Below are 15,205 nucleotides of genomic sequence, written 5' to 3' on the forward strand. Positions count from 1 at the left end.
AAAATAAATACATTTAAAGTAATAAAAATGGTCCCTGGCAAATAGCAAAAGCCACATAAATAATCTTTGTTGTTGTTGTTGTTGTTTTTTGAGACAGGGTTTCTCTGTGTAGACCAGGCTGGCCTCGAACTCAGAAATCCACCTGCCTTTGTCTCCCAAGTGCTGGGATTAAAGGTGTGCGCCACCACTGCCCAGCTTATAAATATTCATTTAATAACACAAATAGGCCCAGGAATGGAAAGATAACTCAGCTGCTCTTCCACAGGATCTGGGTTCAATTCTCAGCAACCACATGCCAGCTGTTTGTAACTTCAGACCTTTTGATACCCTCACACAGACATTCATACAGGGAAAATACCAATAAACATTACATATATTTAAAACAACAACAACAAAAACACTTGAGAAGAGTAAACGAGGAGTTAGGAAATCCATCACCATGGCTCTTTATTTATACGGCTTTAATCCAGATGCCCTTGCCTCCCACCTTGGATGCTATCCCCAGTGTCTCAGGGAGTAAACAGAATAAAGCTCTGTCTCTCCTCTTTGGCTTCTCCCTCCCATGGAAGGCCCATAATCTCCCAGCATGTCATCATCCTTTCCTCAGCAGTGATGCAGTGATTAAGGGGCCCTCTCCAAAGAAGATTAAAGCACAGTCTGTGTGGGCACTGGGCACAAGTACTTGACCTGGAATCTACACTCTTAGAGAGTTACTATCATGGCCTTTGTGCCAGGGAGTAGCAAGGATGGACCTTGGTCTGAAAATAGCCCAGACTCTTCATGGCATCCAGAAAGTCCCTGGTTGGCCAATCCTCTTTCAAAAAACAGAGAAGAGACTGGCAGATGTGAAGGCCATCAGGAAGTTGAGGTGAGTATTACTATACCATGTCCTGGGACGGGCATGATCTTTGGGTAACAATCTTTGAATTGTTCCCAACAACCCTGCTGTACTTACACAGGTGTCTCAAAAGTCCCGCCTGCCCTCTATTGTGATAGAGGCCTCAGAGGGGAATGAGGAAGACCAGGAAGATCACCAGTGGCCACATGACGAGTTGCTGGTGCTCACTGATGGTGAAGAAGATGTGGAAGCTTTCTTCCAGGATCAAAGTGAAGAGTCAGGTGAAAGTGGTGGCTTATTCATTCAGGCTGTTGACATCTAGATATTTTAGACCCACAGTAGATGTCCAGGAATGTTAGAAATAGGCGGCGTGCTGTGGTTTAGGAATAAGGTGCATAATAGCATGCACATAACCCTGGGTTCCAATCCTAGCGCACAGATACACACACACACACACACACTCACACACACTCACTCACACCGAGTGAGAGAAGTCTAAGCAGTTGATACCATTGATGAACACTAGTGGATAATTAGGGTGTTTTGTGCTTTTTTTTTTTTTTTTTTCAAGGAAGTTTCACTATGTAATTTAAACAGTTCTCAAACTAAAGATCGTCCTGCTTCAGCCTTCCAAACTGTGGGATTATAAGCCTCTAACACTATGCCTGACTTGTTTGTTTGCTTGTACCTTTATTTAAGCACTGAAGAGAGAGCTTAGAGAGGTACTGTACTGCTTCACTATATTTGCCAGTCCTTTTTAATTTAATTCATTAATTTATTTGAGACAGGCTCATCCTGCACCTCAGACTGACCTGGAGCTCACTATGTAACCCAGGCTGGCCTTGAACTCATGTAATCTTTTGTTTCAACCTTCTGAGTATCTGAGATTATTACAAACCTGAGCCACAGGCTCTGCACCCTTTCTGTTTTAGAGGGCCATTCTGATATTGGAATGAGTGATAGCTCTTTAAAAACAAATTAGGAAATGATGATGGCGCATGCTTTTAATCCAAAGACTCAAGAGGAAGAGGTAGGAGGTCTCTGAGTTCAAGGCCGGCTTAGCTACAGATGGAGTTCTAGAACAGCTAGGACTACACAGAAAAACCCTGTCTTGAAAAAAAAAAAATGTTTTTAAATATAGCTGGGTATGGTGGCTTCTGCCTTTAATCCAGACTCTTGGGAGGCAAGGCAGGTCTCTGTGAGTTTTAAGGCCAGACTGCTCTACATAGTGAGAATGTGTCTCAAAGATTAAATGTAGTATTTTTTCTTCTCTCTCTCTCTCTCTCTTCTCTCCTCTCTCTCTCTCTTTCTTTCTTTTTCCCTCAAGACCGTGTTTCTCTATGTAGTCCTGGCTGTCCTGGAACTCACTCTGTAGACCAGGCTGGCCTCGAACTCAGAAATCCGCCTGCCTCTGCCAAATGCTGGGATTAAAGGTGTGCGCCACCACTGCCCAGTCATAGTATTTTTACTTTACATAGTATTTATTTACTTGTGAGGATGGGCACACCTGCACCATAGTGTGTGTGTACGTATGTCAGAGGATAACTTGTGGGATCTGGGCCCTAAACTCATTGCCAATGATTTTTCCTGTGGAGTGACACTCTTTCTACTCCTTGTTCTCTTGGTTTTTGTTTTCCTGTTTTTACTGTTGAGGATTGAACCCAGGGCTTTAAAACATTTTTAAAAATATGTGTGTAGCTGGGTTGATGGTGGTACACACTTTTAATCTCAGTATTTGAGGCAGAGGCAGGATCTCTGTGAGTTTCCACACAATGAGAAACAACTAGAGCAATACATTAAGGCCCTGTGTCAAAAAACCAACAAGAAAAAAAAAAAAATCATACCTTTGGGTGTCAGAGGACGGCCACGTGGGCCTTAGGGATTAACATTCTTACACTTGGCTTGCTTGATCTTTTGCTGGCTAAGCCATTTTACCAGCCCCACAAACCAAGGCCTTCCACATGTTAGGTAGTTTACCAACTACTGAGCTTAATTTGCTTTTGTTCCTTTGCTTTCTGGAGACAGGATTTATTATTTGTTTGTCTTGGGTCTTGCTGTTGTCTAATAATATTTTAATGATTCATTACTGGGGAAGGAAGATGATGATGTAATTACCTCTATCTAGAGGTAATTAACATTTTGGATGTGAATGGACAGCTATATGTTGTTATAAAAAGCTTTTTTTTTAAACATTTATTATGCACTGGTCACAGGGCACTTTTATCTCAAGAGGTTTTCAGAACAACTCAATTAAGGAGACAATTTCCCTTTTTAAATGAGAAACCAGGACCGGAGAGATGGCTCAGTAGGTAGCGCTTGCTCAGACCCCTGGTATCCACACAAACTACCAGTTGGACATGACAGCTAACCAGCAATCACAGTTTACTCTAGAGACTGAGATCCCTGGACCTAGTTAGACTAGTTGAATAGGCAAGCTCCATATATCAAGTGAAGAGCAATTGAGGAAAATACTTGCTGTCAATCTCTGGCCTCCATACCTGCAGGCATTCTTCAATACATACACAAACTACCAATCCTACTCTCGAAAGCTGGGCCTGGATTTTATAGAAATCTGACTAGTTCCACTGACTGGTTCCAGTACCTCGTTAGAGTATCAAGGTAGAATAAAACTCTTGTCTCATACAGATAGTGAGGCTCAGCAGTTCTCAGAGAACTTGCTACACCTTTGCGAGGCCCTCGACTTGTTTCCTAGCACTCATGTGGTAGTTCACAACCATCTGTAATTCCAGTTCTAGGCCATCAGATTCTAAAACTCCTCATGCACCAGGAATGCATACAGCAAACATTTATACACACTGAAATAAACCTTTAAAACATTTATCTTGGTTGGGCATGGTAGCCAGCATGACCTGTTACATGTTGAATTAAAGGCCAACCAGGATTACATGGACTTTGTCTCAAACTAAATAAGACACAGAATATCAAGAATATTTAACATTCATAGACTAACTCTTCACCTAGGTTGGGCCTGGATCCCACAGGACCCCACATCTCCTTTAATAACATTTAACCCTGGACTTGGCTGGGGTAAAGAACAAGAAGAAGATGCTGCATGGATTCCTGAGGATACAGAGAGTCAAGAAATGCCCAATCTTTGTCCTCTTTGGGACCCAACAGGGTCCTGCATCTATAGAACCCAATTTATGGAATATTCCCATTTCCCACCTCCCACTACCTTTGGGGGTAAGTATTTTTTTTCTCCTTCATTTCATCTCCATTATTGTTTTCAAAGCTCTTTGGCCTACTCTAGACTAGCAGGGCATCAGTACTGTGGTTGGATTGAGCCCAGCCTTTAATGTCAGGTCTCTTTACCCCCAGCCATGTAACCCAGTTTCAGTCTCAGGCTCCAGATTTATGAACCAGGACACAAATTGTGCAAACCTGGACTCCATTCTCAACTACTAGCTATTCTTGCAATGGCAAAATTCCAACTCTATGCTTGACCAACAGAAAACGGAATGTAATCTCTCAGAAATCTGAGATTTAACTGAATGTCCTTAAAGGGCTTAAGGTCTATACGCAGTTCAGCCGTTATATTTTTCACTCCAAGCAGGGTAGTTTGAATCCTCAGGGAAACTATTCTTAGCCAACAATATTGCTGGATAGATGGAAGGAACCTGAGCATGCAAGGGCTCCCAGATTCTGAACAGGTTGTTTGGCAATGGCCTTCTTGTATGAGGCTGTGTATGTGGGTCCTAGAACATCCACAGGGTGGGTGGCTGTAGGCCGGTGCATAATTGAGATGTTTTACTCCCAATATTCTCAGTGGGAAATGTATTTAAGTGCCAGGCAGCTTGAGGGTAAGGTCGCACCTTCTATACTCATAAAGGCTTTCGTATCCCTGCCACCCGGGCCCACATTTGGCGCATTCCATGGGAAGCAGGAATCTAAAGTGCCGCACAAGTTCCACCAGAGATATTTAGTCACCCGCACTCCCAACATGTGCTCTGCAAATTCCGAGTCGCAGAAAAAAAGGGACGCGCACACAGAGTCCTTAGGGTTTACAAACTTTATTGGCTCAATTAAACAGCAAAGAAAATGTTACCTATCACACCGGGGGCGTTATGTAGACCTGGAAAGAAAAAAAAGGGTTGAGTAATCCAGAGGGGACTGCGGGACCTAGCTAATTTCTGCACGGAGGTGTCCCGGCGTCTGAGGATAGAACCCGCGAATGGGAGGCCGCAAGCACCGAAGACATGACGCCGAGAGGACCGGAGCCCTTTCTTCTACCTCCGTACATTACGGGGAACGGGACCGCACGCCCGGTCCCCGCCAAGAAAAGGAGGATCTACAAAGTTAGGCCCAGACCCCAGTAACTCCCAAATGCCCGCGCATACAAATACAGAATAACAACTTACGAGAAAGCCACCCTTGGAAAGACCTCAAAGAGCGCGGAACAACCTTATATAGGCCTGGTACCTCCCCCGAGCTACGATTGGTCCGGGGACATCAGAGGGTGGGGTCTTTTGCGCGTGGCGGAACCTGTTAGTGGAGCGGAAGTGCGGCTCCAGGAGTGAGCCTCCGAGTGTAGCAATGGGACCTCCGGGAGGAAAGATCAATCGTCCCCGGACGGTAACTGGATGGTGGGAGTGGGAACCGCGCCTTTCTTTCCCTTCTGCTTCTCAGCATTTTCCTGTCCGAAAACAGGATCACTTGGGGGCTGGGGTTGTTAGGTGCGGAGGATCCTGGGTGGCGAGCACAACCTTACATTGGTACGCATTTTTTTTATCTGCAGGAGCTGAAAAAGAAGTTGTTCAAGCGCCGCAGGGTACTAAGCAGGGATCGGCGACGGAAGCGCCAGGTGGTCGGGGCTGTGATAGACGAAGGGCTGATTACAAGGCACCACCTCAAGAAGCGGGCGTGAGTACAGAATTATTCCCTCTCCGGTTAGTCATTCCTATCCACTTTCTACCAATCTTCAGAGTAGCCCAAAGCTCTCCAATTTTCTTGTTATCTTTCACGTTTGTGCAGGAACTAGTTGACAGTCATGTTAGTTCCCAAACTGTAGCCTCTTCCAATACCACTGATGACAGGGTTTTGTTGTTGCGGTTGTTGTTTGGGTTTTTTGTTTGTTTTGTTTGGATTTTTCAAGCAGGTTCCTCTGTAGCCTTGGCTGTTCAGGAACTCTTGTGTTAACTATGCTGGCTTCGAACTTGGAGATCCACTTGCCTCAGCCTCCCGAGTGCTGGGATTAAAGTCCTGCACCACCACCACCCAGCTGCTGACAGGACTTTTTAGGTTTGGATTCTACTAAAAAACTAAGGAAGTTTGTCTCCAATCCTACAAATGGTTATCTACATTAAGATAGATTTTTGAAATAAAGATACACTATTAAGTTACTGGTTTAATACTATTGAGGTACATATTGAAATCAAGTAAACTGTTAAAAATCTTTTTTAAGTGTTAGAGTTCACTGAGGATATTAGAGCCTGTTAAGTAATTTGAATCCAGAGACCTTATAAAACTAAAACTGGGCATGATGCTTCCTGCTTTTAAATTCCAGTACCGCCGGGCAGTGGTGGCACACGCCTTTAATCCCAGCACTTGGGAGGCAGAAGCAGGCGGATTACTGAGTTCGAGGCCAGCCTGATCTACAGAGTGAGTTCCAGGACAGCTAGGGATACACAGAGAAACCCTGTCTCGAAAAACAAAACAACAACAACAAAAATCCAGTGCCAGGAGACTGAGACAGAAAGGTTGCCTGTTGGCTAGCCTGGGCTACAGTGAGACCTTTTCTCAAACAACCAACCCAAAAGACAGATAACCTTTTCTTAGCTGAGGTCACTTTTGAGTCTTAGGCTGGTACAAATTAACCTGGATGTTATTGTTGTTTCCTGTCACTCAGGTCCAGTGCTCGGGCCAACATCACCCTATCTGGGAAGAAGCGCAGGAAACTCTTGCAGCAGATCCGAATAGCCCAGAAAGAAAAAGCAGCCATGGAAGGTAAATCTGGGGCACAGAGGTTCCACAAAGAGAAGTTTGGATTTTACCTGGGTTTTATCTTTAATGCTTTCTTTTCTTTTCTTTTCTTTTTTTTTTTTGGATCAGTGGAAGTTCCCTCCAAGTCAACCAGGGCTAGTCAGCCACAGCCCAAACGACAAAAGAAGACAAAAGCTCCCCAGGATGTAGACATGGAGGATCTTGGAGATGAGAGCTAAAGTTCCTATATATTCTACCAGGAGATTCTCAACAGCACCTAGAAGGATTTGGAGGACTTTGGAAAAAATATTACCATATTTCATTTTCCCAGACATCTCTTCTATGATGGACCACTGACCTCCCCTGGAGGTATATACTGGGAAGGAAGAGGACACAGAAACACTGGAGAGGACCCTCTCTAGCAGTTAGCTCCTTTTGTAATAAAGCTACAGTGCTTTAACGACCATGTGTGATGAAGTGCAGGGCCATATAGAAAGGCCTTTGAGTGTGGGTGGAGACACTCCCGAAGCAGGACACATTGATTGCAACAAAGGCAACGAGAAACCAGGTAGTGAAGGGCATGGTGACACACTTTAATCCCAACATCTGGGAAACAGAGACAGGCCAATCTCTGTTCAAGGCCTACTTGGTCCTCACATTGAGTTCCAGGACAGCTAGGACTTTATAAGAACCTATCTCAAACTAGGTAGCTTCTTCAGTGCCCCAATCTTTCTAGACAGTGACACTTCCAGCTTTGCATTTCTGGAAAATACAGATTATTATAAGGATGGTGGATAAGGAGGTAAGGATCTGTATTAGTCTTGACATAGTATTTAGGATTTTGGTAATGGTGGTATTTAGGGATTCAAACCCAGGGCATCATGTGTTCTAGGCAACCATTGTGCCATCTACATCCTGAGCCCCTGTATTTCCCTATCAGCACGCCCAGTATGAGATGCCAGTTCTGAGGACTTTGTTTTGGTTTTGAAGACAGGGTCTTTTTTTTTTATATACCCAAGCTTGGTTTAAACGTGGTCCTTCACCATGCGGTGGTGGCACACGCCTTTAATCCCAGCACTTGGGAGCAGAGGCAGGTGGATTTCTGAGTTTGAGGCCAGCCTGGTCTACAGAGTGAGTTCCAGGACAGCCAGGGCTACACAGAGAAACCCTGTCTTGGAAAATCAAAATAAGTAAATAAATACATGAAGGCTGGAGTGTGGGGGAATTTGAGGGTGGGGGTAGGTGGGGGAACCTTCTCATAGAAGCAGGAGGAAGGGGGATGGGATTGGGGTTCCTGGGTGGGGGTGGAAATGGGGTAAGGGGATAACATCTGAAATGTAAATAAAATATCCAATTAAATTAACCAATATTTTGAAGAATGTTTGACTTTTACCAGATGTTTGCTATATACATCTTTAGTTCATTAACCATACAACCATACCATACCCTTGGACTATAACTATATCATGGCATCCTGGCAAGACACAGAAATGCCTATTTACCACAAACTGATAAAATAATGATTCCATCTAAGTCTAGGTTGGTGAATCAACGTATTTTTTTGGTTGCCTTGTTTTTTTTGTTTGTTTTGCTTTTTTTGAGACAGGGTTTCTCGTGTGTAACACTGGCTGTCCTAGAACTCACTGTGTAGATTAGACTGGCCTCCAAGTCAGAGAGATCCAGTTGCCTCTGCCACCACCCAGCTATATTTACTGTTTTTGTCCGTGTAACGGGAGTGTGGGTGATGCTTGGGTAGTTGCATCACAAAAAAGCTGCACCTTAGCATGAGTGGTGACTCAGGAAAGTTGAATCATTCGAGTTAACTTTAGTCAGCTTTTCACCTAAATATCCTAGCAGTTCCCAAGACTACAGGTAACTGGGCAAGATTAGATATACAGCTGAGGTTGGGAGTCATACTGGGCATGGTGACTAGAATCTCAGGCCAGGGACAGATGACTAGCACACACTTTGTATAAGGGAGTATTGATAGGATCTCATGGGGTAGTCATAGATCCTCTTATTCAGGACAGTAGGGATCATGTCAGTTCCACTACAATGTACCTATCTGACAGGTATGTAAACAAGATAAAAAATAAATTTAGGTTTCAATATGTATGGGTGTCTTGACTGCATGTATGTTTGTGTGTTACTTTTGTGCCTAGTGCTGTGGAAGCAAGAAGAGGGCAGCCAATTCCCTGGAACTGTAATTTAGAAATGGTTGTGAGCCATCATGTGAGTGGGACCTTTGGAAGAGCAGCCACAGAGGCATCTCTCTAGCTCTTTCAGACTGTCTCTTGTTATTCAGAGGGATTTCTGTATTCGTAATTGTATCAAGAAATCTATGCTGGGTGTGGTGGCACACAGGCTTACTCTTAGCACTCAGTAGGCAGAGGCTGGTGGATTTCTGAGTTGGAGGCCAGCCTGGTCTACAGAGTGAGTTCAGGACAGCCAGGGCCACACAGATACAAAATACAAAACAAAAAATTTTGCATAAATTATTTAAAGTAACTTATAGTATGTGAGGCAGAGAAGTCATGGTCATTTTATAGATGAGGAAACAGGCTCCAGGCAGCTATGCCACTTGTTCAAAGTTTATTATATTGTCAACAATGGCAGATAAGTCCAAACCCAAATGGGCGCCCTTAGATTGTAAATTCTTTATGGGCAAGAAGCCAAGATAATGGTAAACACCTAGTTTTAGTTATTCTGGAGGCTGAGGGATGAAGATTCGCTCTTGAGCCAAGATGAGCCTGGGAAGTTTTACTCCAAAACAAAAGCAAAAGCTAGGTGTGGTGGCATTCCTGTAGTCTTAGCACCTGAGACATAGAGGCAGGAGGACCAGGAGTTTAAATTCAGGAGCCTTTATCTGTACAAGCAAATAACAAGCAGGCAAACGAAAAAGAGAAACACACTGTACTTTTAAATTTTATTTTGAAAAAAAAAAAAAAAATCCGAGAGACAGTCTCATGATGTAGCCCTGGCTGTCCTGAATCTTGGATTGTAGACCAGGTTGGCCTCCAGTGCTCAGAATACAAGGTGTGAGTCCCAACTGTCGGATCCATGCTTCGGATCCATGAGTTGCACGTTTATACTTTGATGCTAGAAAAAAATTAGATTGCACTGTAAATGAAAGTCCCAGGAAGCTTTCAAATGCCCATAAAGCTCTGGGGGATTGGGGAGAAGGTTGCGGAGACAGCAAGCCTGTTATTCGCTGTTACCGATGCGACGCGGAACCAAAGTACTAGGGCTCCAGATTTAGCCGGGCGGATTTTCCTGAGAGGCGGGGTCGCTGGTTAGTGTCGCGTTTCCAGTCAGCACGCATGCGTCGCCTGTGCTTCGCCGCTCCCGCCTCAGGCTCCGGGTAGGGCTCCGGGATGTCCGCGTTGTGCGACCCTCCCGGGGCCCCAGGGCCACCCGGGCCTGCCCCCGCCACCCACGGTCCCGCGCCTCTCAGGTAGTCAGAGCCCCTGGTATCTCCCCTCATCGCGCGGCCCCGCGCCGATGCCCAGCCTTCTCCACAGAAAGCTGGATCTTACCTTGAGAACCCGCTTCAGGGTTCTCAGAGATTCTGGTCGCGTCTTCCCGGAACTCAGGGACCGCCTCACTAAATACTCTGGACTGCAATGCCTGCCCTGCCCTGGCCGTAGTTCTGCCCTCTCCCGAGATCTCAGTGCCTTCTTAGGCCCGCCTTGCTTTGCCCGCAGTTGGGGACATCAGCATTCTTGAGAACCCAGCCTCTTTGCCCCTTTTACCGTGAAGAGGCTCAGACTACATGGAGAGTGTCTTGGGAACCAAGGCTCGGGAGCCTCAATATTTGTTCTAGCCTTTCCTTTGCATACGGCCCTCATTTTGAGGTGCCTTTTTATTTTTAATCTGAGGGATGATACAGAACCTTATTTACCCAGAGAATGAGGTTGTGTTTGACAGAAAAGACAGTAGTAAGAGGAAAGGGGTTTTACTTTCTCAGCATAGCCTTCTGAGACTCTAAGACAGAGCTTATATGTTTGGGGTGGGGGAGAATCGGAAAGGCTCATATTCTGTGCCCCGGGGGAATTAGCCCCCTACCACCCATTCTCGGCACACTGAAGGCGTTTAATTAAGTGGGTGCGTGACTAGGATTCTCTCTATCCCTCCATTCCTTCCTTTTTTGAGACAGGGTCTCTCTATGGATAGACATAGCTGTCTTGGAATTCATTATGTATACTAGGTTAACCTTGAACTCAGATTTGTCTGTGTTGGAATTGAAGGCCTGTGCCACCAGTTAAGGCCGAATTCTTGTACAGTATGGAAAAGCATACATTTGGGAGGCAGAGCTTTTAGTAAGGTTACAATTTTGTTCATTGAGACATTTTGGGGTGCTTGTGCTGTAGAGGGGGCTGGGAAGATGTTAAAGCAGGTATAGAGTCTCAATACATTTAGTTAATTCAACATTTTTTCATTGAGTACTAACCATATACCAGCACCTTAACAGAAGGGAATTTTGTTTTAGGAGCTTAGAAATGGTTCCTGACTCTTTGGAATATTTATCCTGATTTCTTTTCTTTTGTTTTTTGTTTGTTTGTTTGTTTGTTTTTTGTTTATTTATTTATTTATTTTGTTTTGTTTTTGTTTTTAGAGACAGGGTTTCTCTGTACAGTCCTGGCTGTCCTGGAACTTACTCTGTAGACCAGGCTGGCCTCGAACTCAGAAATCTGCCTGCCTCTGCCTCCGCCTCCCAAGTGCTGGGATTAAAGGCGTGCGCCACCACAGCCCGGCTTATCCTGATTTCTTAACTTTCATTTCTTTGTAAAATGGGATCATACTAGTCTAACCATATTGTTGTCAAGACTGAAAAAGTACCGGTCAAGTACTTAAAAGTGGGGTGGGGATGTAGCTTAGGGGTAATGCCTAGTGTGCCTAAAGGCCTGGGTTTTATACCTAGTACTGAAGAAGAAAAAAGAACGTGGATATTTGAAAGATAATCTACTATTTATAGGATTATTGTTACTGGCAGACAAATAGCATTTCTTGAATGACCGAGGTGAACCAGGAGTGGGTATGCTTCTAAATCTTCATAAATTCTTCTGAGGGATGTATTGCCCTATTATTACATAAAAAGAAACCAAAGCTCATGGAAGAAATATAACTTGCTTAATATCTCCCAGTGTTCTGATTTGCTTTTTTTTTTTGTTTTGCTTCCTTATAGTGCTCAGGAGCTGTCCCAAGAAATTAAGGCTTTTCTGACCGGAGTAGACCCTATTCTGGGCCACCAGCTCTCAGCTCGTGAACATGCTCGATGTGGTCTTCTCCTGCTCCGTTCTTTGCCACCTGCCCGGGCTGCTGTGTTGGACCACTTGAGAGGTGTTTTTGATGAGAGTGTCCGGGCCCACCTAGCTGCCCTAGAAGAAAGTCCTGTGGCTGGTCCACCTCACCTCCGTCCACCTCCACCATCCCATGTCCCTGCTGGTGGACCTGGTTTAGAGGATGTGGTGCATGAAGTACAGCAGGTGCTGTGTGAGTTTATCCGGGCCAACCCAAAGGCCTGGGCACCTGTGATTAGTGCATGGTCCATTGACCTCATGGGACAGCTGAGTAGCACATATTCAGGTCAGCATCAGCGTGTTCCCCATGCCACTGGCTCTCTCAATGAACTGCTGCAGCTGTGGATGGGCTGCAGGGCCACCCGCACATTAATGGACATCTATGTGCAGTGCCTCTCAGCTCTCATTGGTAGCTGCCCAGATGCATGTGTGGATGCCTTGCTAGACACTTCTGTCCAGCATTCCCCACACTTTGACTGGGTTGTGGCCCACATTGGCTCTTCTTTTCCTGGCACCATCATCTCCCGAGTCCTCTCTTGTGGCCTTAAGGACTTCTGTGTCCACAGTGGGGCTGGAGGAGGAACTGGTGCTTGTGGTGGAAGTTCTTCTCAACCCCCCTCTGCAGACCCCTTCCCTGGATCTCCTGCCCTCCCTGGGGAAAAACGGGTACCCAAGATTGCCTCAGTTGTAGGCATCCTCGGGCACCTGGCTTCCCGCCATGGAGACAGCATCCGGAGGGAGCTGTTACGAATGTTTCATGACAGCTTGGCAGGGGGTACTGGGGGCCGGAATGGGGAGCCCTCTCTTCAGGCCACAGTTCCCTTCCTACTGCAGCTGGCAGTCATGTCACCAGCTTTGCTAGGCACAGTATCTGGAGAACTTGTGGACTGCCTCAAGCCCCCAGCAGTGCTAAGCCAGCTGCAGCAACACCTGCAGGGGTTCCCCAGAGAAGAGCTAGACAACATGCTCAACCTGGCTGTGCATCTAGTGAGCCAGGCCTCCGGGACTGGTGCCTACCGCCTGCTGCAGTTCTTAGTGGACACAGCTATGCCTGCTTCAGTAATTACTACCCAGGGCCTGGCTGTGCCAGACACGGTAAGAGAGGCCTGTGACCGGCTGATCCAGCTGCTTTTGCTACATCTACAAAAACTGGTTCATCATCGGGGAGGGTCTCCTGGAGAAGGGGTGCTGGGCCCACCCCCACCACCTCGTCCAGTGCCCTTTCTTGATGCATTACGAAACCATGTTGGAGAGTTGTGTGGAGAGACATTACGGCTAGAACGGAAGCGCTTCCTCTGGCAGCACCAGCTCCTGGGCCTACTGTCTGTCTATACTCGACCTAGCTGTGGACCTGAGGCCCTGGGCCATCTACTGAGCAGAGCCAGAAGCCCTGAAGAGTTGAGTTTGGCAACCCAGCTATACGCAGGGCTAGTGGTTAGTCTCTCTGGCCTTCTTCCTCTGGCCTTCCGAAGCTGCCTAGCTCGAGTACATGCAGGGACTTTACAGCCTCCCTTCACAGCCCGGTTTCTGCGCAATTTGGCCTTGTTGGTGGGTTGGGAGCAGCAGGGTGGTGAGGGCCCTTCAGCCTTAGGGGCCCGGTTTGGGGAGTCTGCCTCAGCCCACCTGTCTGATCTGGCTCCTCTCCTACTACACCCAGAGGAGGAAGTAGCTGAAGCTGCTGCCTCCCTCCTTGCAATATGTCCCTTTCCTTCAGAAGCCCTGTCCCCTTCCCAACTTTTGGGACTAGTGAGAGCTGGAGTACACCACTTCTTTGCTTCTCTAAGGCTGCATGGCCCTCCTGGTGTGGCTTCAGCCTCCCAGCTTCTTACCCGCCTTGCTCAGACTTCCCCAGCTGGACTCAAGGCTGTCCTACAGCTGCTAGTTGAGGGAGCCTTACATCGAGGCAACACAGAACTGTTTGGAGGGGAAATGGATGGAGACAATGAGACTCTCTCAGTTGTCTCAACCCCTTTGGCTTCTGCCTCTTTGTTGGACATTAACCGGAGGCATACTGCAGCTGTGCCGGGTCCTGGAGGGATTTGGTCAGTTTTCCACGCTGGAGTCATTGGCCGTGGCTTAAAGCCACCTAAAATTGTTCAATCTCGAAACCATCAGGAAGTGATCTATAACACCCAGAGCCTCGTTAGCCTCCTAGTGCACTGCTGCAGCGCATCTGGGGGCAGTGAGCGTGAGGGTTGCTGGGGGGCTCCCACCCTGAGCCCAGAGGCAGCCAAAGCAGTTGCAGTGACCTTAGTGGAGAGCGTGTGTCCTGATGCAGCTGGTGCTGAGCTGGCCTGGCCCCCAGAGGATCATGCACGAGCCACCGTGGAGCGGGATCTCCGCATTGGTAGGCGCTTCCGGGAACAACCTCTGCTGTTTGAGCTTTTGAAGCTGGTAGCAGCTGCTCCCCCAGCCCTGTGCTACTGCTCCGTGCTGCTGCGGGGGCTGCTGGCTGCCCTCTTGAGCCATTGGGAAGCCTCTCGACACCCTGATACAACCAACTCCCCCTGGCATCTGGAGGCATCCTGCATCCTGGTGGCTGTCATGGCTGAGGGAAGCCTCTTGCCACCAGCCCTGGGTAATATGCACGAAGTATTTAGCCAACTGGCACCTTTTGAAGTGCGTCTGTTGCTGCTTAGTGTCTGGGGTTTCCTTCGGGAGCATGGGCCCTTGCCCCAGAAGTTCATCTTCCAGTCTGAGCGTGGCCGCTTCATCCGGGACTTTTCTAGGGAGGGTGGAGGTGAAGGAGGACCACATCTGTCTGTGCTGCATAGTGTCCTCCACCGCAACATCGATCGCCTGGGGCTCTTCTCTGGCCGTTTTCAAGCACCTCCACCATCCACTCTGCTTCGGCAGGGGACTTGACCTTTTCTCTACAAGTTGTGTGAGGTTAAACCTAGAGAAGAGACTAAGATGCTACAGAAGGATGGAGGCTTCTAAGTCTGTACGTAATGAGCGGTGTCACTTTTTTCAAACCCCACCATTTTTTCTAAATAAAATTTGCCGAGTTGAGACAAATAGTCCAGTGTTTCTATCTGACTCAGAAATCTGCCAAAAGTCAGAACGCAGGGGCCGGGGCGTCAAGTCACGCCTTATTCGTAATATAGAACGCGCTCGACCAATGGAA

At 46.8% G+C, this 15,205-nt stretch overlaps 2 protein-coding genes and 1 non-coding gene across 3 annotated transcripts; 2 read left to right on the forward strand and 1 right to left on the reverse strand.

The window, feature by feature from the left end:
* The first annotated feature begins 652 nt into the window (after positions 1-652).
* Positions 653-7,238, forward strand: Lbhd1 (LBH domain containing 1). The gene is made up of 6 exons (XM_076916860.1): positions 653-868; positions 960-1,119; positions 3,821-4,042; positions 5,595-5,719; positions 6,705-6,802; positions 6,908-7,238. The coding sequence occupies exons 1-6, from the start codon at positions 719-721 to the stop codon at positions 6,936-6,938; spliced, it is 786 nt and encodes a 261-aa protein (XP_076772975.1). The 5' UTR covers positions 653-718; the 3' UTR covers positions 6,939-7,238.
* LOC117701295 (small nucleolar RNA SNORA57) lies at positions 4,998-5,145 on the reverse strand. Its single transcript, XR_004605678.1, has one exon. It is a non-coding gene; the product is annotated as a small nucleolar RNA SNORA57 (small nucleolar RNA).
* Positions 7,239-10,074: 2,836 nt separating the features above from the next.
* Positions 10,075-15,098, forward strand: Ints5 (integrator complex subunit 5). The gene is made up of 2 exons (XM_034518501.2): positions 10,075-10,232; positions 11,964-15,098. Exons 1-2 carry the CDS (start codon positions 10,153-10,155, stop codon positions 14,941-14,943), a joined length of 3,060 nt encoding a protein of 1,019 aa, XP_034374392.1. The 5' UTR covers positions 10,075-10,152; the 3' UTR covers positions 14,944-15,098.
* The last annotated feature ends 107 nt before the right edge of the window (positions 15,099-15,205 follow it).

Source organism: Arvicanthis niloticus, chromosome 1 (genome assembly GCF_011762505.2).
Source record: "Arvicanthis niloticus isolate mArvNil1 chromosome 1, mArvNil1.pat.X, whole genome shotgun sequence".
NCBI classification, from domain to species: Eukaryota; Metazoa; Chordata; class Mammalia; order Rodentia; family Muridae; genus Arvicanthis; species Arvicanthis niloticus.